At 35.6% G+C, this 26,245-nt stretch overlaps 1 protein-coding gene across 1 annotated transcript in view; it reads right to left on the reverse strand.

Annotated features, from left to right (window-relative positions):
* Positions 1–5,615: 5,615 nt before the first annotated feature.
* Positions 5,616–26,245, reverse strand: part of ATG3 (autophagy related 3) — a 29,566-nt gene continuing 8,936 nt past the window's right edge. Inside the window, exons 4-12 of the mRNA XM_032406540.1 lie at positions 24,444–24,514; positions 22,618–22,725; positions 19,006–19,055; positions 16,647–16,728; positions 13,297–13,331; positions 12,656–12,811; positions 11,734–11,861; positions 9,476–9,544; positions 5,616–7,609 (exon numbers count right to left, since the gene is read on the reverse strand). Coding sequence (XP_032262431.1) covers positions 7,528–7,609; positions 9,476–9,544; positions 11,734–11,861; positions 12,656–12,811; positions 13,297–13,331; positions 16,647–16,728; positions 19,006–19,055; positions 22,618–22,725; positions 24,444–24,514 — 781 coding nt within the window. The 3' untranslated portion in view covers positions 5,616–7,527. The remainder of the gene's footprint in view (positions 7,610–9,475; positions 9,545–11,733; positions 11,862–12,655; positions 12,812–13,296; positions 13,332–16,646; positions 16,729–19,005; positions 19,056–22,617; positions 22,726–24,443; positions 24,515–26,245) is intronic.

The raw sequence follows: 26,245 nt of genomic DNA on the forward strand, positions 1-26,245 counted from the left end.
ACGTACTATCTTATTCAATCCCCTTAATAACTCTATGGCTAGAAAATGCAATTCTTATAGGTGAGGAACCTGGAGGTTCAAAGGCAAGCAAACCGACTAAGTTTACACAACTGAAGTAAGGGAACTGGGAATTAAATACTAACTCTAGAGCCCAGTTCTTAGCTATCTCCTGTTTACTAAACTTTCATGCTACCAACTGTACTGGAGATAAATCCGGAAAGGTATTATCATTTGAGACCTGTTGATTCACTGATTAATAATGGAATCAAGAAAACGACTTTTATTCTAAAAAGCCCAAATAAGTATCTTCTAATTTTTCCCTCTCAAGCCCTAAAATTATTCAAAAAGGAAGAGTTTACTCAATTAAGAGGAGGACAAAGTGTTTCTTAGGGCTTCTCAAAGTGTGATCCATGAATCTCCTGCATTAGAATCATGTGAGTTGCTGGTTCAGTGTGCAGAATCCCAGGCACCAGGATGCATTGTGGAGGTAGAGAGGACAGGACCTGTTACTGAGACATGATATGTGTTACTAATGTAGGGGTTGACAGAAAGAGGAAGCAAAGATGATTCCTAGGGTTTTTCCCTTAGCAACTGGATTGGTAGTAATGACATTAACTGAGATGGAAGATCGGAAGAAGATAATGGGTTTTTATTGTCAGCAGCTCAGTTGTGGTAGTTTGGTGTTTGGTAGTGGATATAGAACTGGAGTTTTGGTTTAGACATGTTTGTAATGTCTAATAGGTAGCCAAATAAAAATGGAAAACAGAAACTGCAAAAGAAATAACAGACCCATTTTTTTTATTCAGAACCGTATTTAAGATCTATCCATGTTGTGTCATGTTTATCTAATTGCTGTATAGTATCTTGTAACCCAACGATGAAAATGGCCAGATCGCTTCCAACTCCTGTTACCACAAACAATATAGCAAAGGCATCCTCCCAACTGTTCCCTATAAAATAATAATAATATATAGATTGGTCCTTGCCCTCAGTTCTTGACACCGGGATCCTAAAACTCTTAGAAATTCCTAAAAAGGGGCGCCTGGGTGGCTCAGTTGGTTAAGCGACTGCCTTCGGCTCAGGTCATGATCCTGGAGTCCCGGGATCGAGTCCCACATCGGGCTCCCTGCTCATCAGGGGGTCTGCTTCTCCCACTGCCCTCTTCCCTCTTGTGCTGTCTCTCATTCTCTCTCTCTCAAATAAATAAATAAAATCTTAAAAAAAAAAAAAAAAAAAGAAATTCCTAAAAAGAACACTAAGAGCATCTTTTGTTCTACTGAGGTGATTCTGGGTGGGTTGTGGTTGGCTGCTGGTCACCAGAAATACCAAGCCATGATTAGAAGTTTGGAATTTTCTTTTTTTTATTTGTTATGTTAATCACCATACATTACATTAGTTTTTGATGTAGTGTTCCATGATTCATTGTTTGTGTATAACACCCAGTGCTCCATTCATTACGTGCCCTCTTTAATACCCATCACCAGGCTAACCCATCCCCCCACACCCCTCCCCTCTAGAACCCTGAGTTTGTTTCTCAAGGGTCCATAGTCTCTCATGGTTTTTCAGTACCGCACCTCATCCTCCAGAGAAGGGAGAGGGACTAGAAATAGAGTTGATTGATCATGCATATGTGAGCAAGTGTTCACAAAATCTCAGTAGTAAAGGGTTCAGAGAGCTTCGAGTCGGCCGAACACATTCACACTGGGTGAGACACCCCAACTCCACAAAGACAAAAGCTCCTGTGCTCAGGACCGTCCCAGACCTTGCCCTATGTATCTCTTCATCTGGCTGTTCATCTGTATCCTTTATCATATCCTTTAATAAACCAGTAAACATAAGTGTTTCTCTGAGTTCTGTGAACCCTTCTAGCAAATTAATCGAATCTGAGGAGGATATCGTGGGAACGTTTAATTTTGTAACCAAATCAGATGTAAGTTGTAACCTGGGGACCTATCACTTGCTATTGGGATTTGAAGTAGGGTGGGCACAGTTTTGTGCGACTGAGCCCTTAACCTGTGGGTCTGATACTATCTCCAGGCAGTGAGAATGAAGTTAAATTGCAGGACACCCAACTGGTGTCACAGAAAACTGCTTGGTGTGGGGAAAAACCTTTACACATTTGGTGTGTTCTACATGAGAAACACAGGTAGAAAACTGAGTTTGTCTAATACATCCCTGTAAGGTCTTCTGCATCCACTTCTTTGATTATACTCAGGAGTGAGACATTCTTAATTTGATGAAGTACTACCAGATTCTTTCCTAAAATGGCCGTATCAGTCTACACTCCAGCAGTGCACAGGGTTGGTTGAAGCATCTTCGCATGTCTTTGAATGCCTGTCATTATCCAACCAAATGTTTGCCAACTAAACAGATATAAAGAAGCATCTTGTTTTAAAATCTCTCTGGTAAGTTTATCTTAATACACTTCTTAGCTTTTGGGGTTTTTCTTCCATAAATTGCCTATTCATACATATTTTATCTTTTTAAAAGAAATTAGAATTCCTGGCTGTAGACTTAGTGAATCTACAAGATGGCCCACAATGATCCTTGCCTCACGGCATTCACGTCTTTGGGTAGTTTCCTTCCACACTGGATAGGGCGGATCTGTGTAACCAATTGGGTATTAAGGAAATTATGGTGTGTAAATTCTGAGGTCATAAATGATATTGTGGTTTCCACTTTATTCTCTTAGATGACTTGAGCTCTGGGAGAAGCCTGCTGTCATGTCCTGAGGACACTGAAGGAAACTTATGGAGAGGTCCACAAGGTGAGAAATAGCTACCAGCCAGCACAAACTTGCTGGTCATCTGGCAAGTGAGTGAGTTGTCTTAGAAGTGGATATTCCAGGACCTGAAGCCAAGCCTTCAAGTATTTGCAACCATGGCCAATAAGCTGACTGCAGTCATGAGACCCTGACCCAGAAAGAGGGCTAAGTCACTCCCAAATTTCTAACCTATAGAGACTGCAAGAGATAATAAGTGCTTATTACTGCTTTAAGTCACTACACTTTTGGGTAATTTGTTATACAAAAGATTACTGACACCCTGATTGCTCTCTGTTGTTGATCTGTAGGACTTCCCTGCACAGTCTAAAAAGATGAGTCCCCTGTCAGTTTTAGACTTTATAAATATCCTCTTTCAACCTACCATTTGTCTATTAAATTTGTCTGTATTGCCTTCTTAAAATAAATCCGAAACTTTGATATAGTAAAATTCATCTATTTTCTGCATTATGGTTCATGCTGGGTAGGGGGAAGGGCTGGTGTTTAAGACTTCTACATCCTAGGTCACAAGGTATTTCCTACATTTTCTTCTAGGAAGTTTTTAATTTCACCCTTTACGGGTATTTTTGACCTACTTCTATACTCTCATCAGACCAGGTTTACCTCAATTCAGGCACATATAATTTTTCACTGCAAGAATATGATCCCTTATTTGGGGGCGCCTGGGTGGCTCAGATGGTTAAGCATCTGCCTTCGGCTCAGGTCATGTGATCTCCAGGTCCTGGGATCGAGCCCCACGTCGGGCTCCCTGCTCAGCAGGGATTCTGCTTCTCTCTCTTCCTCTCCCTACTGCTCCTGCTCTTTCTCTCTCTCTCTGTCTCAAATGAATAAATAAAAAAAAGAATCTTTAAAAAAAAAAGAATATGCTCCCTTGTTTGGACGTAAAAAGAGTATAAATTATAAATACAAAGCATTTTCCATCCTGTAGCTTGAGTAATAAGCTTTACCTATGAATCAACTTACTCATGTGCTTATAAAAGAATTCCTTCTAATAAGCCTGTTTTTCTTACTTACCTAATACTTTAGGAGAATCTAGGTTCAAGTTTCTTGCTTATCTCTCCTTAGAAGTCCAAATCCTACAAAATAAACTACATTCTTTAGACAACTGAAGGGAGCTCTCAAGTCTTTATCACACTATCACGTATTTCCAGTTTAAATCATTTATATGCAGAGGTCAGAATAAACATTCTTCCACCACTTGGCTTAAATGAATATATCTTGAAATTGGTCTTTTAAAAAACATAAAGACTTTTGCCTCAAGATGTAGAGACCAGGAAAAAGTATTTCTTTCATCCTTGCAGCAAAAAAAAGAACAAAACTAGCTTCAAATTTAAGACTTTATGTGAATCCACAGGAGACCTAAGGTTGCAAAGGAAACAACTGATCCAAAGTCTTCCCTGCAGGAAAAAGGAGAGGTGACACAAGCCAACCTGAGCAGTACAGCTGGTATAGCTGGCCAACGGGAAGGCAGACTCCAGAATGGCAGAATACTGTGAACCATGTGGGCCAAAGATACCCGGGGGAGTCCACACTGTCTCATAGGCTCTTCTTCCATGAATTCTACCTGGCACTCACAGAAAAGATCAGAAGGAACCTTAAGAAGTATCCACTGTGGTACAGATCCGGGGTAAGGGAACAGCAGCTCTGCGAAAGGGGCAGAAACTCCACCAAGACCTTTCCCCTCTATCTCCACTATAGAACAAAATTCCTTCAAGAATACAAGTTATCAAACTCAAGAATAAATAGTTAAGTATAAAGAAATTGAACCTGTACTTAAAAATTTCCAAAAACTCTCAAGGCCCAGATGGTTTCACAGGAAAATTCTAATTCTATACACAGTATCTTCAAGAAAATAGAGAAAGAACGCTTCTCAACTCATATTATGAGGCTAACATTACTGTAAAACCAAAATCAAAGACATGAGAAGAAAACTCCTGACAATATCCCTCATAAACACAGATGTAAAATTCATCAATAAATTTCAGCAAATTGAATACAGCAGTATATAAAAGTAATACATGGTTCATCTAACAAATGCAAGGCTGTCTTAATAATCAGTGTAATCTCTATTACAGACATAATACAAAACACTATATGATTGTTTCAATAGATACAGAAGACAAATCTAACATTTATAATAAAAACTCAGCAAACTAGAGACAGAAGGGAGATTCCTTAACCTAATAAAGGGCATATACAACTAACATCCTACTTAATGGTGAGAAACTGAGTGCTTTCTCCCAAAGATCAGGAACAGGTAAGGATGTCCACTCACATTATTCCTAATCAACACTGTACTGGAAGTCCTACCCAGTTGAATGAGTTAAGAAAAATATAAGATACACAGATTGGAAAGAAAGGAGTAAAACTATAATTGCAGAAGATATGACTATTTATGTAGGAAATCTAAAAGGACTTGCAACAAACAACAGGAATTAAAAATGAATTTGGCAAGGATGCAGAAGACATCATTATATGAAAGTCAGTTGTATTCCCATTACGAGCAATAAACAATTAGAATTTGAAAATAAGAAACCTAGCAGACACCACCTTAACCGACTGCTTCCTAACATAATGCAAAGAGAAGGAAGGGCACACCAGCTCAGTGGTATTCTTCCCCAATTTTTTTTTTTTAAAGATTTTATTTGTCAGAGAGAAAGAGCACAAGCAGGGGCAGCAACAGAGGGAGAGGGAGAAGCACGTTCCCCGCTGAGCAAGGAGCCCGATGTGGGACTTGATCTCAGGATGCTGGGATCATGACCTGAGCCGAAAGCAGACGCTTAACCAACTGAGCCAGCCAGGCGTCCCTTTTCTCAAAAATTTTAAACTCAGTCTAATCATGAGCAAACATCAGGTAAATCCAAATTGAGGGACACTGTACAAAATTTCTGACCTCAATTACTCTTCAAAAGTATCAAGGTCATAAAAGACAAAGACAGAAACTTTCACAGGTTGGAAGGGACTAAGACATGACAACTAAATGCAATGCAGTATCCTGGATTGGATTCCAGAACAAAGACATTAAGTGGAAAAACTGAGGGAATGTGAATAAAACATGCAGTTAATAGTATGGTATCAATGTTAATTTCTTAGTTTTGATAAACATATGGTTATGTAAGATATTAACATTAGAGGAAGCCGGGAAAGGGTATACAGGACTTGTGATGCTTCTATAAATATAAATTTCAAAAGAAAAAGTAAAAAAAAAAAGCAAGAAAAAAACTATTACCATTTGCTACTATTTATACAAGTCAGATGTTTAAAAACACCATCAGGCTAATATAAAAAGTAAACTGGTTGCAAAGGCTTGTAAGATTGTCATCCACAAACTGAATTTCATCAAAACAACCCACTGTTGTCATAAAACTCCTATGAACTTACAAAAACACATATCATTAACAAATCCATTTTTGTTGTATGTATTAAGGATCCCTACAAAGATTTCAATTGGAAAAAACATCTGAAACTAAAAAGGTTTGACCAGCAAAATTTTTATGCCCCCCAGCAGTGACAGAGATAGATAGGACTGATAACTTAAAAAGATTTGAAGTTATTTGTACTTTTGGTAAGTAAGATTTAACTGGGAAAAAATGTGGACAATGTGGTAATATCTAATAATGGATATCATTTAGACTGAAGGTATTCAAAACCAGAATATATCAGTAAAATCAGTTTGGAAGATTAAATAGAGAAAGGAAGAGAGCTTGCTGGCTTTATGAGCATGCAGGATACCTAAGTGTATTAGAGGATGATGCCCATATTTGTATCTCCATATTACACTGTATCGCACCTTAACTCTGACTTGGTCATTATCTCTATTATGGAGACTTCCTTGCAATACAAGAACTGAACTACAATTGGAAAAAGGAGAAAAGTAAAGGGGCACTGAAAGTAAAGAGTATTCTTGAATGATGATAAGAGAAAAAAAACAACAACAACTAAGGTTCCTTAAAGACAAGGTTAGTCACTCCATTATGTGCAGAATAGAAAGAACAGGGACAAGAGGCAATGTATAAAGAGAATGTCCTAATGGGCACTCTGGTCCTACTGCTTGGCTGTCCCACAGTAGAATGCATTTGACCTTTCTGAACTCCTACATCCAGATCTACACACTGATGTGATACAACAAAGAGATCCTTTTAAAGGCTAATATTCTACTATGCAATCACAACAGGAGAAATATTCCTGAATCCTTAATATAAAGTAATTTTGGTGGTATCAACTTACTAAAATAATCAGGAAAACAAGGTAAACATTAGCACATTTCCTGCCACACAGTAAGTTCTTCATAAATATTGGCCATTAGCAGGTAGGAGACTTGGGAAGAGGGGAGGGGACAGAAAATAAAAAGAACAGAGAGGAAGAGAAAGGGAAGGTATGTCTAGCCTGCAGTAATTTTTAGCCCTAGTTCATACTATTACAACACATTTAATGCCTTCCTCATACATGTGAACCAAAAATACTCTTTTATCATCCTATAGGAGATACTTCTTCACTTTCAGAGTTCTTATTTAAAGAAAATACTGTTACCATCTTTTGATAAGAAGCAAGAACAGTTTCTTTACACTCATTTTTATTAAACAAATAAGTCTGGTAGTGGAACTTTTTTTATTTAATGCATAAACATATAAGTCTCTTTATTAGAGAAATTGTACATATTGGTGAATATGATCAATGGTCACATCTATGGGTTAATTGTTTAAAAATCAGAAACAATAATTAGGATAGATTCTATGCTCTCTTCGTTACATTGTGAAGTGTCTTGTGTAGTCATATTCTATTGTTGGAATGACAGCTTGTACAAACTTCAAGAAAATTAGAAGATACCTATAGGTCTTTAGCTAAGGAAAACACATTGGTAAATGGTACTATGATTTAAGCTAACATTGTAATTATCCTTATTAAGCAAAGATTTCTCAGAAAAAATATGAAAGACAAAATCTTAAATCATGTATATTAAAAAAATTCACTCATGCAAGTTTGTTTCTATTCAACATGAGGTTCTCTATAACTTTAAGACTGCCTGACCCATTCCCATTTAATATTTGAATGTCAAACTTCCTAATAAGTATGAATTCACAGGAGCCCAATTATTTTGATATAAAAATAAGGACAAGCTTGTGCATATTTAAATGAGTGGGAAATGGTTCCTTTACTGCCTGTTAGTTTGCTAGGGTATGTTAGAAAATAAGGCAGGGTAAAGAATATAAAAGCACTGAAGCAAAAGAGAAAAAAATAAAGTGGAAACCCTCTGTAAGGACTAATTTTAAGTTAGTGTATGTACTTGCCATAGAATCTGCTACAACGGACTGTCTTTAATAAAATCCTGATTTTTTCCCTATGTTCCACTGTTCTTGGATATATTAAGAGCTTAATTTTTATTGGGGGAATTGATGAGTCAATTATTAAACACAGAGTCTTCCAAGTTGCTACCTAGCCTATAAGAGAGATGAACGCTCAAGTTATGCATCATGGGCTTTCAGGAGTAAATCTGGTTTGGACTAAAAGTTCTTGTTTCTTTTTTTTTCTTTTTAAATTTTTTATTGTTATGTTAATCACCATACATTACATCATTAGTTTTTGATGTAGTGTTCCATGATTCATTGTTTGTGTATAGCACCCAGTGCTCCATGCAGAACGTGCCCTCTTTAATACCCATCACCAGGCTAACCCATCCTCCCACCCCCCTCCCCTCTAGAGCCCTCAGTTTGTTTTTCAGAGTCCATAGTCTCTCATGGTTCGTCTCCCCCCAAAAGTTCTTGGTTTCTTTTAATGCCAAATAGGACCAGTGTTCCTCTGAGGAACACACTTTATTAGCAATTCTTAAGTTATTTGTAATTCCAAGACAGCGGTGACCCCCCTAACACTGAGTGGCATGAACTACCAAGTGTAACATCAACCTAGCACCAGATTAATTCAGACTATTTGGCATTTAAATCATTGATTTTGGCTGCTATTGAGGAATCCATGCTATGGGTACATGTATTTCAGGATCCAGCAGTTTACTTAGTTTATTCCTCTTGTCAACCACAGAGAACTAAGTAGGAAAACCATAGTAAGATATAAGAAGGGTGCTTTTATCTGGAGAAAAATAAAAATACTATACTTTAAGAATATCTGAAATATACTTTGTGTGTTTTACTTTTTAATTAACCTATTTGTTAAGCTGAATTCTTTGCTTCAGAGACCTTAGAATGACACAACCTAACTTTACCTGATGGGAAGCACATTTTTTATAACAGTTAAATTGGAAATATACTTAGGGAAAAGATACTCATGTGTTATCTTCTAAATTAGTAGGTTACTCTTCTTTCATCAATAAATTATGCCCACTGAGTTTCTTTTCCATCAAGAGCAATGGTTTTATGTTCACATGCTCTTAGCCATTGTCTCTTGGACAGACAAAAGCAACTGGCAAGCTGCTGCCTAGAAAAGTACCTATTGATCTGAGGCTCTGGAACAAGGCAGAGCTGACTGGTGCACACAGGGACATGTGCTAACCAACTGAACAAAGCAGAACTATCACAATGTAACATTTTCCAAACAAAGACTCCTACTAAGACTTCCACATATGAGGGGCTAAAACAAGTTATAGGTACTGTGGCACTAACGTTGTACCAACATTTTCCAAAGAGGAAAAAAAAAAATCCTAGGAGCCAATATGCCACTAATGACATATATAGGTAAGGATACATATGAACACCAAGTTCTCCCCCTCCTTCTGCAACAGTCTCAATGATTTTCTTCATCACCTCAGCATGCCTAAAAGCAAAAGAACAAATAAATCTTATTAGCATAGAGCAATTAGATCAAAATTGGAAAAGCAAGTTTTTGTGAAGAAATCTACCTTATTAGTGTTTGTGATTTAATTTTAACATAATAATTATAAAATATTCTCCTCCCTACTCCCCAACAAGTCAGATTGTTGAGAATCATGTACAGTTTTATTGGAACACAGGCTAAATTTTAAAAGCTATGGTAGTCAAAACACAATAGCACTAGTTTCCCTATAACAGGGGTGGAAAAGAGGTGGGGGGGGGGGCGGTTAGGGCAGCAGAAAGCCAAAGAAAGGGAAATCATGCCAGGGTGTAATTGCAGAGCAAGAGCTCTCTGCTCTAAGAAACAAACAAGAATCAGACCAGGAAAATTCAAAAAAGCCACATGGTAACAGCTAATCAAAAAAACAGACATATTTATAATGCTGTGATTTTGACTATTCAAATATTTAGCAGATAATAAGCCTAAATTGGGTTTTAAAAAAGCTAAGTTGGTTAGAGTCACCAAGTTATATATTTTTAATTTGTCCTAATGCATACTGTAAAATTTATCTGATTTTTTTTTTTTATTTGAGGAGAGCGCATTAGAGCATGGCGGGAGGGTGAGGGAAGGGGAGAAGCAGACTCCTTACTGAGCAGGGAGCCTGACACAGGGTTTGATCCCAGGACCCCGAGATCATGACCTGAGCCGAAGACAGACGCTTAACCGACTGAGCCACCCAGGCACCATCTATCTGATTCTATTTAGAAATAATTTTTTGGCTTTATATAAAGAAATACGTTTATCTGAAGTTTTTGTCCAATCCACAAATCTCTTCATAGTCAACCAGTGTCTTTCCCCTGATATCAAAGTAATTGCCTAAGTATATGAACTGAGAAAAAGGCCGTGCACAAAAGAATGATCTTTTAGGTACACTCTGGCTTAAATAATGGTGCTTCAGTTTTTATGAATATAAACTTCATGACAGAGGCTGTCAACTTAGAAGATGAGAGTAAAAGTATTAACTCTGAGAATCCGAAAACATAACCTGAGATGGCCCATGGCAAGGCCTAAAATGTACTTGAAATCTCATCTTATAGACCCCCAACTTTTTTGCCCTATTTACATTACATTGCATAAGAGTCATTTATTAAAATGTTTCACATTAATTACCAGTTAAACTACTCATTTCTTTTCCAGACTAAAATTTACAAGCAAGAGAGAGACATGCCTCAGTTTGATAAGCACTGTCCTGAAACCTCAAACCACCACAGGAGCTGACAAAATAATATGAAAACTTTTTAGATAATACAAAACTAAAACTAATGACTCTTGAATTACTTTTCAGTTAGCAATATTAACAACTCTTGACAAAAAAACTGGAAAAATGAACTAGGCTTTCTATACAATAAAATTTGAGAATCAAGAGGCTGTAAAAAATGAGAAGAAAATATTAAAGAATTTTTAAAAACTAGAATGTTGCAGCCAATTAGTCAATGGAATACTAAAGTTTTCATCTCAAAAATATTGTTACCAGAATTTCTCAATGTTTTGTGAAAGCTACCCATTAGAAATAACTGAACAAATCATGCATACAGACTCAGCTTCACTTATTTGGCCCTGAAGAAACACAATAATACAAAGAAAATCCCAAATTATAAAATGCACTTGATTTAGTAGGGCTGAACATCTCTCAACTGAAGAGTAAAGGAAAAGAGAACTCTGCATACATCTCTCTTCACTAACCAATAAAAGAGATAAATAGGTCACAGAGAAAAACACAAGGATAACTTCATACTCCACATTCATAGAAGGCTACAACACAACAGAGCAAACCATGTCTAAATGATGGGTATTTTTTAAAATCTAAAAAGCATCTTCTAAATTATTCTTGGAGCTAAAAATAGTAGTAAAATCACAAAGATCTAGACTATAATTAAACACACAAAGAGAGCAAAAAATATTAATGAATTAAACTTAAAATAAATTGGTGACCTTTTCCTTTTTCTTATACATTTAAACACAAGAACATTTCTAAGAAAGACAAAAGAGAACTGTACTTGCTTATTACATTTTTTTTTGTTAGGGCACTTTGTTTACAGATTCCCAAGTAATAAATCCATGAAGTACACACAAAACACACACACACACACACACACACACACACACACACACACACACACACACACACACACCTGCATGGGTGAACTGAACACATAGGAGGTGGTGGGAGATGAGGGTGATTTTCAATGGTCACTGTTTTCTTCACATGATCTTGACTGATGTCTTCATACATGTGTTCAACTGTTAAAGGCTGTCTTTGCTGAAACAATAAAAAAATGTTTTGAAATCACTGTTTAAAAACTTTTAGACCTAAACTTCCATGTTTAAAATACATTTATCCTCACCTCCCATATCACTTGTAATATAGAATTCCAGACTATTTAGAATTACCAGACTGTTTGGGGGAGAGTTTACAATCCATTTATGCCAATAAAGGGAGGAGAGAGGAGAAGTCTGTACATCAATGCTGTGATTTCAGCCACCATCTAATGCAATAAAGATCCCACAAAAAAAGCAAGTTCATGGCTGTCAAAGCATTTTATAACTTTACAACTCATATTTTGGGTCTATTTTGTTTCACTTTTTTGTTTCCCATTCATAATCATAAGAATGACAGGTTAAAACAAGTTAAATTTATTTGTTATCCTTTAATTCAATTAAGTAAATGAATTTAAAAAAAAGGGTTTTCTGTCTTAAAGAAAAAACCACACATGCCAATATGATCATTCTGTAAATGCCTCCTTGTATATTCAACAAATTTAATACAACAAACTAAGTTTAATTTCCCTTATATTTTGAAGGAATAACCCTCTGGGACCAAGCAATAAATATATAACAGATTATTTCTGTTTGATTCTTTATAGTGTTACTGTCACACTGAATAATTCATAGTTTCTTCAAAACAAGAATCAAGTTCAGTACTAATCATGAAATTGTAAAACAAATGATTTCTAAAATTTAGAAGGCCACAATATATACCCACAGACCAAATGACAAAGGAATTAAATCCAACAATTTAAAACATTTACATTAAAATATATTTTCTGTTTTTACCTCATCATAGCCGAACAACCATAGTCGTGGTGTCTGGTAATATTTATCATAAGTGATATAAAGGTCGTAAGTTCTTGTTTGCAAAATAGCATCTTCACCTCCAGCATCAGTTTTAGCTTTACAAGCTTCTACTATTTTCCTTGTGTCTAGGGTAGCCTGGCAATAGGGGGAGAAATTTACACCCATTAAAATCAGTATGAATCTGACAGGGGCACCTGGGTGGCTCAGTCATTAAGTGTCTGCCTTCGGCTCAAGTCATGATCCCAGGGTCCTGGGATCGAGCCCCACCGTCGGGCTCCCTGCTCAGTGGGAAGCCTCCTTCTCCCTCTCCCACTCCCCCTGCTTGTGTTCCCTCTCTCGCTGTGTCTCTCTCTGTCAAATAAATAAATAAAATCTTTAAAAATATATATAAATAAATAAAATAAAATCAGTATGAATCTGACAATTTAGAAAATATTTTCCCCACTCTCTATTTTTTTTTTCAAAAACAAACAGAACTTAAAAGCCAAAGCTAAAATATTATATGCTATAACCAATGCAAACATATAAATAAAGATTTATTGGAAATATCAAGATACTATTAGAAATACTAATCCCCAAGTTTATTCACTAAAAGTTAACTAAAAACTCAATTTACAAACCTCATCTGTTTCCAACAATCCACTTTCTTCATATTCTGTTATAAAAAGCAACAGAAGATTAATCAAGTTCAAAAAAATTTCCCAAACCAAACTATGTATCACTTCAGAGTATCATTCAAAACCTGGGCTTTTGCTTTTGTTTTTAACTGAAGATATTGAATAGGTATGAGGGACCTAATTTTACACCTCCAAAGCAGCAGATTCTTTAACTGACAGAGCCAGAGAAAGTTAGCTTGCCAACGCCTGGTCCAAGCTACAGCCTATCAGCAATACTGAACAGCATAATGATACTGTGGAACACTCAGTGACTCCATCGCATACACATGGCTATTTATATAATTGCATAAAATGTGCTCATTAAAATCATCATAGGCTTCCATGTTGCTGAATTCAGGGGTAAATTCCCAGTTTTCATCTTAACTGATCTCTCACAGGGCCATCTGGATGATTTAGTCCCACCTTGTTTGAACACTTTCCTTGGCTGTTAAAATACTGTATTTTCCTGGCTTTGTCTCTCACCTCACTGGCTTCTCCTTTACTATCTTCTATGCTCGATTCTTCTTCATCTCAACTTTTTTAAACACTGCAGTAACCAAGGGCTCAGTTGTTGGTCCTTGTCTTTTCTCTATCCACACTTACTCCTTTGATGATTTCATCTAGTCTTAATGGCTTTAAATGCTAATAATTCCCAAATTTATCCCTGGCTACAAACCTGGATATTTGTCTACTTATGGCTCTACTGGAATGACTAATGGACATTGCAAAGAGCACACATCCAAAACTGAACTCCCAAACTCCCCCTCCAAAGCGATTTGGTCCTGTAATTTTCCTTGTATCAGTTAAGACACCTTTCCAGACACTGTCAAAAATCCTTGGAGTCACACTTGACTATTTCTGTCTCTCTCATGCTACTCCCCCTCAGCAGCAAATCCTTTTGACCCTACCCTCAAAATATGTCCAGAATTTTGTTTTTCATCACTTTCAATGTTACCACTTGAGCCCAAGGTGTTATAATTTCTTGCCTAGATTATCAAAATAGCCTAACTATTGTCCCTAAACCTCTTCAATCTGTTCTTAATACAGCACTCACAGTGATTCTGTTAAAATGTTAAATCTCATTCTAAGTTCTTTTCTACTTAGAAAAACCCTCTAATAGCTTCTCATCTCACTGAGTTCGAGCCAGGGCCCTACATGATCTGGTTATCTCACTGACTCCACGCCTTACTTCTCTGCCTCTGCGCTTGCTCCTCTCTGAACGGGTATTTATTTTTTTAAACCCAATCAATGTGGGGCCTGAACTCATGACCTGAGATCAAGAGTCACATTCTCTACTGACTGAGCCAGCCAGGTGCCCCTGCTCACAGTATTTTATATAAGCTACACAAGCTCCTACCTCAGGTCCTTTGCACTCTTCCTTAGATAGCCAAATAGCTTGCTCACTCACTTCCTGCCAGGCTTTACTTAAAACTCATGTTCTCAATTAGGTTTTTCTTGACCAACCTATTTAAAATAACACTCATCCTTCCCCAAGACTCTGTCTCATTCCCCTCCTTTATTTTTCTCCCTAACACTTATAACCATCTAATATAGCTATATATTGCTTATCTATTATTTTTTGTATGTCTCCCATAACTAATCTCCATAAAATCATGTCTACTGCTTTATTTCTAGCACCAAGAACAGTACCTGATATATAGATACTATCGTGCCCAATGTTTGTTGAGTAAGGAATGAAAATTGCCTGTTATACTAATTGTTATATTACCTGCTATACCATCAACACTATTTTTTTAAGCAAAATTCCATATAAAGCAATTTTTTCTTTAGCTCTTTCCAAGGGAATGTAACAAACACAATAAAAGGCTGTCAGATATTTAAGGCAGTCCCACAGCTTGTACTCTAAAAACAGTGCTTTACTCATAGTATTCTTCCTACCCCCCACCCCAGCTTGGGTAACTGTACACAGTTCAGATAGATGGAATGCAGAAAGTATTTGTGCAAGGAGGTGGTGCTGACAATTATAAGACATTCAGGTGCAAGTGAAAAAAAACAAGTACATTTGAAGTTTAGGAGATCTGGACTGGAGATTTAGATATGAAGTTGATCACAGAGATGGTATGTGAGGTTGCTGTAAGCAATTTTGGTTACAAGTAATTCATTTTGATTTCTTCAAAGGATGGGAGTTTACCATAAAAATAAGGACAAAACTCTTACTAGAATTCAGGAACAGATATACAGCTAGGTTTAATGAGGGCTTAAAAGTAATTTAGGAAACAAAACTGAAAAGTACTTTAAGGAGCGCCTGGGTCAGGGCGCCTGGGTGGCTCAGTCGTTAAGCGTCTGCCTTCGGCTCAGGTCATGATACCGGGGTCCTGGGATCGAGCCCCGCATTGGGCTCCCTGCTCTGCTGGAGGCCTGCTTCTCCCTCTCCCACTCCCCCTGCTTGTGTTCCCTCTCTTGCTGTCTCTCTCTGGGAGCGCCTGGGTCGCTCAGTTGGTTAAGTGTCTGCCGTTGGCTCTGGTCATGATCCCCAGGTCCTAGGATCTGATTGAGCCTCGAGTCCTGCTCAGCGGGGAGCCTGCTTCTCCCTTCCCCTCTGCCCTTCCCCCTCACTTGTATTCTCTCTCTCAAGCAAACAAACAAACAAACAAAAGAAAAGGTACTTTGAGTCATGGCTACTCTGGCAATTTGGCTATGCATCACCTCCTCATCAGCAAACACCACTTGCTATTATGGTGCTTCAACTCCACTTGGCACCATCTTCCAGTACTGCATGCTATAAAACATTTCTATCTCACCATAAATTCTATCTATTTGGTCAAAAAAAAGAAAGAAAATACATAATACATGAGCAAACTTTGTTCTGCTCTGAAATAGTTTTTAAGAATTAGCTTAAGACGGGGTGCCTGGGTGCCTCAGTCGTTAGGCGTATGCCTTCAGCTCAGGTCATGATCCCAGCGTCCTGGGGATCGAGCTCCGCATCGGGCCCCCTGCTCGGTGGGAAGCCTGCTTCTCCTTCTCCCGCTCCCCCTGGTTGTGTCCCCCTCTCGCCATGTCTCTCTGTGTCAAATAAATAAATAAAATCTTAAAAAAAAGAATTAGCTTAAGAATCTGTATCTTCGAGATGTATCCCACTAGAAATAATGCTATATAGACTATGTCCTAGGTAAAGACCAACAGTCCAAGACCAAGGTACGTTCTGCACTAACTAAATTTAAACTAAATAAAATCCTCTCTAGGCTGTTAAATGTTAAAATCTAAAAATGGAGTACAATTCTTATCCACATCAATTACAAATATTCCAAAATCAACATCCTAGTGTGACTAAAGAAAATACAGAACATAAATACCTTCCATATCTGCAGCTTCTCCTTCGTCTTCTTCTTCCTCCTCCTCACATATTGCTGAGCAATCTTGAAGTTTTATACTGTCCTTTGAAATTAATTATAGTTAAAGTCACTTAAATATGTCCATTAGTTCAAATACTGAACACTCATGTGTCAGCACAATGCAAACCACTGTGAAAATAAGAGTGGTAAAGACAGTTCTTATCCTCAAGAAACTCCTACTCCAGTGGAGATAACAAATCCATAAACCAAATATTAAAAGTGATGTGCTAAGTGCTGTGACTGAAAAATATAAAACGTATCATAGAAGCACCAAGAATCATCTCAGCTAAATTTAACGATTTTTGCACTTCCAAAAAATAGTATTATTTAACCAATTCATTGGTTAAAATTACCTAAATTCTCACAACTTCTCTGAAAGGAGGAGACAATGTTAGTAGCATTTTACAAATGAACTCTAAAAGGAATAACACCAATATTAGAAAATTGGTTCAGAGTTATAATTTATCATATAATTTAAAGGAGAAAAAAATGTATATATTTGTAAATCACATTTATTATTATAAATCAAACATATTCTAATTTGTTAACAATATTTTAGGATGAATTAAGTAAAATTATCAAGACTTTACAGTTATTATAACATGTAAGATTTCAGTTAAATTTTTAAGCTATATTTGCACTAGAATAAAAGAATAATACTAACCAAAGACAAGCCTAATATACAATTATCATTTTACAAAATCAATATTCTAAAAATCTGAAGTCAATGTAGTAAAGTATAAAAAACTGAACATCTAGTTTCACCCAATTTACAGTTTTACTTAGAGAAGATTTCTATTTACCACTAGAAACTTAAATTACTTTTAATTTTTACTTAAATTACTTATCATTACCACACCCAAATGTGATACTAGAAGATAGTATGTGGATAATTATTAGATGAGCGAATATCTAACAAACTGATCATTAAGGGAAATTTTAATCATGTTGATGTTATGGTGATCATACCTGAAACAGTAAAACACAGTAGAAATCAACAAGAAAGATTAATACTTGGGTCTGGACAATAAGTATTACAAGAAATTATAAAAAATAATGTAAATTCTATATTAAATAGGAAATGACAGGAAAGACATTCAAGTTGTACATTATTCTAAGTAGTCATCTTTTAGTCCGACATAAGGATGTTAAGTGGGATAACAAGTACCATATTAACCATTACTGCATTTTAAAAAAATTCTTGAATTACCATAAACCTATCAAAAAATGCTATCCACACTACTCTGCCATTTATCATTCCCAAAGTGTGAAGCATATACAATTAATGGCTGGAGTAAACAAGATTTTCTAAAGTAGCAAAAGCCATTTTGGTGATTTCTCTTTAGTCGTTCAAATTCTCCAAAAAATAGAATTTCAAAAGAATGAATTTTCAGGCCAATGAAGTGAACTTTAATCCCCAGCAAGCATAAAATTGTACATTGAAAAAAAAAACAAAAAACTTGTTTTAGTTTCTAACACTTCCTGTTAAGACCCAGTTATAAATCCCAAAAGATCCAAATGACAAAAACACACACAAGAGAGTATCTTAAACTAGTAATTCTTATAGTAAATGTTTTATAAGGACAAAAGAAACTCAATTACTCTGTCCAAATATCCTATCCTCTAAGAGATCTGTTAAAAAATAATTAAGAAAAGATAAGGGTAAAGGCATTTTGTATTCTTTTCAAACAAATATATGAAAACAACTGCAATCATTTTCTCTCTAGAAATGAAAAGCTAATATAATACAGACAGTTTGAATTAACTGAAAATTTTCAATCAGAAAAATTCCACCCAGTTATAGATTTTTACTCCCCCCCCCCACAATAAATCATACAATAAAACCTAACTGATTTAGCTTCCAGTCAAAATATATATTTTGGATGATGTTAAAGTTTACCTTTAAATTTTTAAAAACAAAAACTTCCACCCAAAATAGCAGTGAATTAAGAAACTATAAAATTTAAACAATATTATCATTAGCATCTAATCAGCAAGTACATAAACCTCAAAAACCTCCATTTACAGAACATCTGGTACTTACACTTAAGAATAAAAAGCTATTTCTTTTAAACTAGCCTAGTAGCCTTCCCAATTGGTGAAAATTAGTAGTTACAATCTTAAAAAAAAATTTTTTAACCATACAACAGACTAAGGAAAATAAGCATTGGGCAGCAGCAGTTTGGATATAGGAAAGTGAGAAAAGAAAAAAACAACTGGAATTTTAAAAAGCTTGAAAATAATCAGGTTGAAGAAGAATATATATATATGCAAATAACTATGTCATTGAAATTTAGAAATGTAACTAATTAACCAGTACCTTGCTTTCCAATGTAATCTCCTTAACTGCTTCAGTTATCCCTGCAATACCTGTTTAAAATTTAAAAAAATAACTGAAATTGTAAACATCTTCTATTTACCAGATTCAAGCAACATATAAGCACTTAAAATTACCTAAATTCTCACAACTTCTCTGAAAGGAGGAGACAATGTTAGTAGCATTTTACAAATGAACTCTAAAAGGAATAACACCAAAAACACTTTTCAAATTGAAAAAAAAAAAAAATACCAATGTGATATTTTACCATGATTATTCTACTCTATCACTCATTTACTATTCCTCATTTACTTTCCCAGTGTGAGTCTCTACCCAACATATTCATTCTCAAAGTGAACACATTAGGAGACTACAGGACTCATATTTATTTTTATTCAAAACCACATTGAAATTTCCTCAAGAAGATATTAATGTTATTTGTTTCAGAAATCTAGGACATCCAGAAGTAGTAATACCACACCACATTTATATGGGGCTTTCTATTTTACTGTTTCCATAGCTTATTTCAGCCTTACAAACACTATCCTTTGAGGTAATTAATAAATCATTTCTCCCTATGACGAAATAAAGTCTCCAAAGATGAAATAACTTGAGTCTCACAGTTAGTGAAGAAATTGGGATTCAAATCCACATGTGCTAACTTTTAGTTCAATGTTCTGTCCACTACACCTCATTAAGCAACTACTTTGAACCTACTTGTCTCAATGAAGGTGGCACTATGCAGAAGGGGCACCACAAGTCAGCTAAATAATATTTCTAATTCAAAATACATGTCAGTGTTTTTAATTCAATAGTTCAACAGGATGAAATACACTAAAGAGGAAAAAAAAACACCCTACATACAAAATAAGCTTTGCCCCTTTGTTAATCTTCTAAAACCTTTATATATCTGTTCAACATCTCCAAACTTAATAACTTACTTTCACTAATAGAAAATGTCACAATCCACAGCTCTAACATAAAGCTTTTACTTCATAGTTTTTCTACAAAATACTACATAATAAATATGATTATTTCATAACAATAAAACCCAAATCTTGGCAAGCTGAATTGGTATTACAAAACAATCAATGAATCCAGTACTTAGATACAAACAAAATAAACCTCTTCAATCCATCCCAATATAATAATGTAGTAGTATTCCACTAAACTAGACTCTTCTAAAAGTAGGACATACTGGCAAAGAAAAGAAAAGCTCAAATGACTCTAATGAGGGTAATATTCTCAAGAACTGTGATGGTTAATTTTATGTCACCTTGGCTAGGTTATCATGTCCAGATGCTCAGTTAAATACCAATCTAGATGTAGCTGTGATGGTTATTTTGTAGATTTTAACATTTAAATCCAAAGACTGAATAAAGTAGATTACTCTCTATAATGTGGGTGGGCCTCATCCAATCAGTTGAAGGCCTTATAAGGAAAAACTGAGGTGCTCAGTAAAAAGAAAGAATTCTGCTTTCAGACTGTCTTCAGACTTGAGTTGAAACAATCAGCCCTTATCTGGGTCTTCAGCCTGCTGGCCAGTTCGTCCTATAAACTGCCGTCTTGCTAGCTCCTGCAATCATGTAAGCCAATTCTCAAAATAAATCTATCTATACCTAATACCTGTATCTATATATACATCAATTTTTCTGTGTCTCTGGAGAACCATGACCAATACAAGGGCTAAGAGAAATAAAAGAAACCTATGAGAAGTAAAGATGAAGCAAAGAGAACTGAGGTGAATAAGGAACCAGGCACGAGACCTTCTAAGTCAACTGGAAGCAGTGTTTTAATCAAATCACAATATAGTTTAAACTAAAATTCTAAGGATATCTCTCCAGCAGGGCAAACATTTTTTCAGTTGTTGAATTTCTATAATAGATTTTCATCAATCCAATCACACTGACACCTATTTATCTCCGTAATGAATGCCTCTGTAAATATGCACCTAGATTTTGAGTTAGTGATTATGGAATTGAATACAACCAGACATCAAAATAAGTCATTTACTTGACATCAGAAACACAGTGCTATAACTAATGGCTCTAGTTAGTCAACAATTTCCTACACATGTGCTGCCCACATCTTCCACCACAGGAAAACTAAAGCAGAGCAGCTGAACAAATTTGCAAAGATCAAAAAATAAAGAAGTCCATCTACCAGCACTCTCAGTGGGGGAAATAGGATGATTTTTTAAATCATTTTAAAAAGTTGTTCAATCCACTATTTTCCCAAGGCCTTGACATTAACGTTAAACTCAACTCATCAAGAAATAAACAAGTTTCAAATCAAGAAGCCCAAGTCCTGAATCTATGCCTATATCATCATAAACACATGACAATGTCCCTTTTTAAAAGTAGAGGGAAAACTGACCTAACAAGGTACTTTTTCCTGTGCAGATTACTTAGCTCTCTGACTACTGCAGTGGGTCTCAGCCGATGGCAGCAATTTTGCCCTTCATGGAATATCTGGCACTGTCTGGAGGCATTTTGAGTTATCACAACTGGGTGAATACTACTGGCATCTAGTGGGCAGAGACCTAGATGCTGCTAAACATTCTGCAATGTACAGAAAATGCTACAGCAAAGAATCATGCAGCCCAAAATGTTAGTAGGGCTAAGGTTAAGAAACCTTGCTCTAGTACTACTTCTGATATACCTGCTACTTTCTAGGACTTCATGGGAGAAAACTTATTTTTTAGTATTCTAGATTTAAACTTAGAACACATTTTCTTCATTAAAACTAAGTCATAAATGGCATTTATATAACTACATAAATTAACTATTATAATTAACTAAGTGAAGTACTATCATTAATTTATAGTATTGTATGTAACTATATTTATATAACTATGTGAATGCAGATTAGTATACACTGCTATAGCTAAATTAGTATAGCTAAGTTAGCATGGCTAAGTTAATATAGCCATAGCAGCATATGCTAATTTGCATTTACATAGTTATATAAATATAGTGGCAAAATAGGTTTTTAGGACTTGAAATAAAAAATCATCTTCAGGCTTATAAATAACTTCTGCAAACATACACTTACAAAAGGCTTGAATTTAGTCAATTCTTTTAACACAAATTTATTGAACAACTTCTGTACCAGATACTATGTCAGATACTGAGGATTCAACAGTGACTCTCAACCTAAGGAGTGTGGTCCTTACAATCCTCTTATAGTCATTCAACAAATAAATATTAAGTACTTCTAAATGCCAGCTCTCTGAGTAAAATAAACATACATATAGTTCCTGTCCTAAAGCTTATCATCCAGCAATGGAATGACATGTAAATAAGGAATTCTAAAGCAAAGTAGTATGCCTATGCAGCAGTTCTGTCTTTCTTTCTTTAGAAATAAAGAAAATGATATGGGTATTTTCAATTTGCAACTGAAGTAGCAGTACTATAGAAATTTGGTATACTCCAAGGGCATTTTTTCTTTTTTTCCAATTTGTCTTCCTGCTTCTTTTCAGATAAAAGTCTATTGGGACAACTGTACCTTATGTATCTTTTGTTTTTGTTGTTTTTAAATCAACGCTGTAATAAAAGATTGTAAAAACATTTAAAACAATTTAAACTAACATATGGTATTCTATTTTCCTCTTACCTGTGTTATGATAAGTATCTACCCATCCCCCATCACCATCATCTTCTTCAATGATAGCTTCCAATTCATCTGAATATTCCATCTGTTTGCACCGCTTGTAGCATGGCACTATAAAATAAATGGCAAACACAGTTACTAGCACATAATCTGCTTCCTATAAATCTATTAGAAAAAAGAGACAGTTTAGTCCATTTTAAGGAAATATTATATTTCACTTCTAATAAAAGTGATTAAAGAGTTGTATGCAGTCCACAGACACATTAATGACCACATTTATCTTTCCCTAATAGCTTTGTTAGAACACAAATAGAAAGGCTCTACTGGAAATTTTCTACGTATTCTTTACCCTGATGGTCTGTGAAGAACAGCAGGCTAGAGCCAGACATAACATTGTTCAACTTTAGGCTAATGAATACCTTATTTTAATAGCTTTACTCTCAAAACAGGAAGGCACCACCTGTCATTCTCAGGGGTGGTAGAGGTGACCTCCAGTTTGCAATGCTATAGTAACTTTTAATATGTATTTCATAATTTTTATTTAAGTTCCAGCTATTCATAATGGATAAGCCAGTGTAAAATTCACTAAACTGCTACATTTTACCATCTTACACAATATTGGAGCCAAGTTTTTCATATAGTATATGTGTCAATTAACAGGTATTATTCATATAAGCCTAAAACTTAACAATTATAATGTAAAAACATGATGAAATGGCTATTAACCTCTTGATTTAAAAAAAAAAAAAAGCAGGGTATGAATGATCAATTCTAATAAAACATATGCTGTAGGAAAGAAAAAAACTGATTTGTTATACATATTTTCCCTTTCTGTTAATAGATAAATTAGGACAAAAATCAATGCACTTTATGTGATTAGATAGGGACTATAACAACCTTCTGATGCTGTTTTCAAAATTAACTTCATAAATGAGAAACTAGCAGTTTCAAAAACATTTTTTGTTCCTAAAGGCAATCTTTCAAAGACACAATCTTTAGCTTGGAACTTTTAAATGTCAAAGGTAGTATCAATTTCATTTTTCATGACAAATGTTTAAGTCTAAAGAAGATCAAAATCAAATAACCAAAAAGTTTATAATTATGAAGTCAACTTTAAAAAAAGGCAATTAAAATTCCAAATTCCAAATTTGCTTGGGCCCTTTCCCTCCACATCTTAAAACCAGACCTTTTTGGCAAAAAGTAGTGACAAAAAGGAAGGAGGTAGGGGCGCCTGGGTGGCTCAGTTGGTTAAGCGACTGCCTACGGCTCAGGTCATGATCCTGGAGTCCCGGAATCGAGTCCCACATCGGGCTCCCTGCTCAGCAGGGAGTCTGCTTCTCCCTCTGACCCTCCTCCCTCTCATGCCCTCTGTCTCTCATTCTCTCTCTCGCAAATAAATAAAAAAAATCTTAAAAAAAAAAAAAAAAGGAAGGAGGTAAAAATGAAATACGGAAAAAAATACTCTAGCAATAGAAAACCCAGAGTTTCATCAAATTTCCAAATTTCTGTATGGCTTCAAGCATAAATTAAGATCAGTAAATGCTAAGGTTTTGGGCACCTGGGTGGCTCAGTTGGTTAAGCATCTGACTCTTGGTTTCAGCTCAGGTCATGATCTCAGGGTCCTGAGATGGAGCCCCACATCAGGCTCCCCACTCAGCAGGAGTCTGCTGGAGATTCTCCCCTGCTTCTTTTGTTCTCTCTCTCTCAAATAAATAAATAAATCTTCAAAAACAACTTTTAAAAAAATGCTAAGGTTTTTTGTTTTTTGTTTTTTTTTTTAATACAACTCTTTGTGCAAAATTTACTAATATATGCAACGTAATTCTTACCATTTTTGGTGACCAAAAATTGTTTGCCTGTTGGTAGGTATGCCTTCACTTTCAATTCTTCCCCTGTAGCCCTTTAAAAAGAGCAAAAAGCACCAAAATATAAGAACTATTTTAAAAGGCAAAGACAGAACAGAAGATATCACATGTAAATATCAAAACTACACAATCCACACTCCTGAGAAAATTGTTTTAGGACTAGTTTTGGAAGGATGCCATTAAGTGATGTATGTTAGGGCATGGAAGAGCATAGCATTATAAGTGAAATGTACTAAGAGACGCAGAGAGACCTAAGAGAATTTAAATTAAATATGAGACAAAAAAGACAGAATATAGAACTATTAAGCAACTATTATGTTTGCCTCTAAACAAAAAGAAAATGTTGTTCCCTAGAGAGTATAATCTCAGACTTTTAATTCTCAAGTACTGCTCATCTTCAGATCAAGAAGAGGCAGAAAAATATCTGTAGGACATTATATAACAAAGTAGGTGGTTGGCAAGATCCCTAAAATTGGAATGGAGAGAAAAAAGATGCTTTGAATCGCAAGATGGTGATATTAAAAATAATGACTGAAAACAGAAAAAAAAACCCTTTCATTGAGTGTTTACTTAGAACTCTAACACGCATTATTTTTATTTACTCCTCAGAACCCTAAGAGGTGAGTAATATTAATATCCCCATTTTAGCTTAAAGAAGTCAGACTGCTCAAGGTCAGGAAACCAGAACATAGAAGAGCAAGTGAATCCAGGGCTCCTGCTCTTAAACACTACTCTCTCTGTGGGTCAGACCAGCTATACCACTTCTGATTTTTCATAGCTACCCTGGACTATATTACTAAGAATTTGTTCAAAGATTCTTCTGTGGGTGACCTAATGGAACTGGCCAGAGCTGGAGTGGCATGTGTTATCTGTCACAAACATCTGAAAAAAACTTGGAGTCTACTGCCTTTTATCAAAGCTTCAGTCTAAAGTTTAAACCATAGATACGAGCACAAGATAAAGCCAGAAAATGACCTACTATCTTAGTAACCTTCTAGGCTTCTTTAAACCATTCTCAAGTGTCAAATTCAATAATGACATGGCATTATTGAAGAATATACAATACTGTCATGATGGCATTTGTAGACACAAAACTGTAACATGGAAATAACCTGTTTCTAGCACTGGTTTAAAATGAATTGTTCCGGGGCGCCTGGGTGGCTCAGTCGGTTAAGCGTCTGCCTTCAGCTCGGGTCATGATCCCAGGGTCCCGGGATGGAGCCCCACATTGGGCTCTCTGCTCAGCGGAGAGCCTGCTTCTCCCTCTCCCTCTGCCTGCCGCTCTGCCTACTTGTGCTCTCTTTCTGTCAAATAAATAAAATCTTAAATAAATAAATAAATAAATAAAATGAATTGTTCCTTTGGCCCCAGTTCAGCCAGAAGTGTGGACGTTGGAGTAGTGTATAACTGAGTTCTAAATTATTTCAACTATCACAATTCATAAAGTGAAACTATAAACTACCTGCTAAAAAAAGATCCTGTCCATATACACATATTCCTGTAACAATATTATAAATCATATGTCTGAACTAATTAGACAAATAAGGACTATCACAAAGAAACCTGAAGAAATGTGTATCTATTATATTGAAGAAAATCCTAAATTAGTTCCTTTTATAAAATGGATGTTATTTTAAATTTTATATACCTATTTGACTTCAAATACATAAAAATTATAGGCTAGAACAAAGTTAAATGTAATTTTAATAGACAATTTATAATTTAAAAAAATCAATCACCCTTACTAAATCATCAGAGAGCTATGA

This window comes from Phoca vitulina, unplaced genomic scaffold, assembly GCF_004348235.1.
Source record: "Phoca vitulina isolate PV1807 unplaced genomic scaffold, GSC_HSeal_1.0 scaffold8, whole genome shotgun sequence".
Taxonomy (NCBI): domain Eukaryota; kingdom Metazoa; phylum Chordata; class Mammalia; order Carnivora; family Phocidae; genus Phoca; species Phoca vitulina.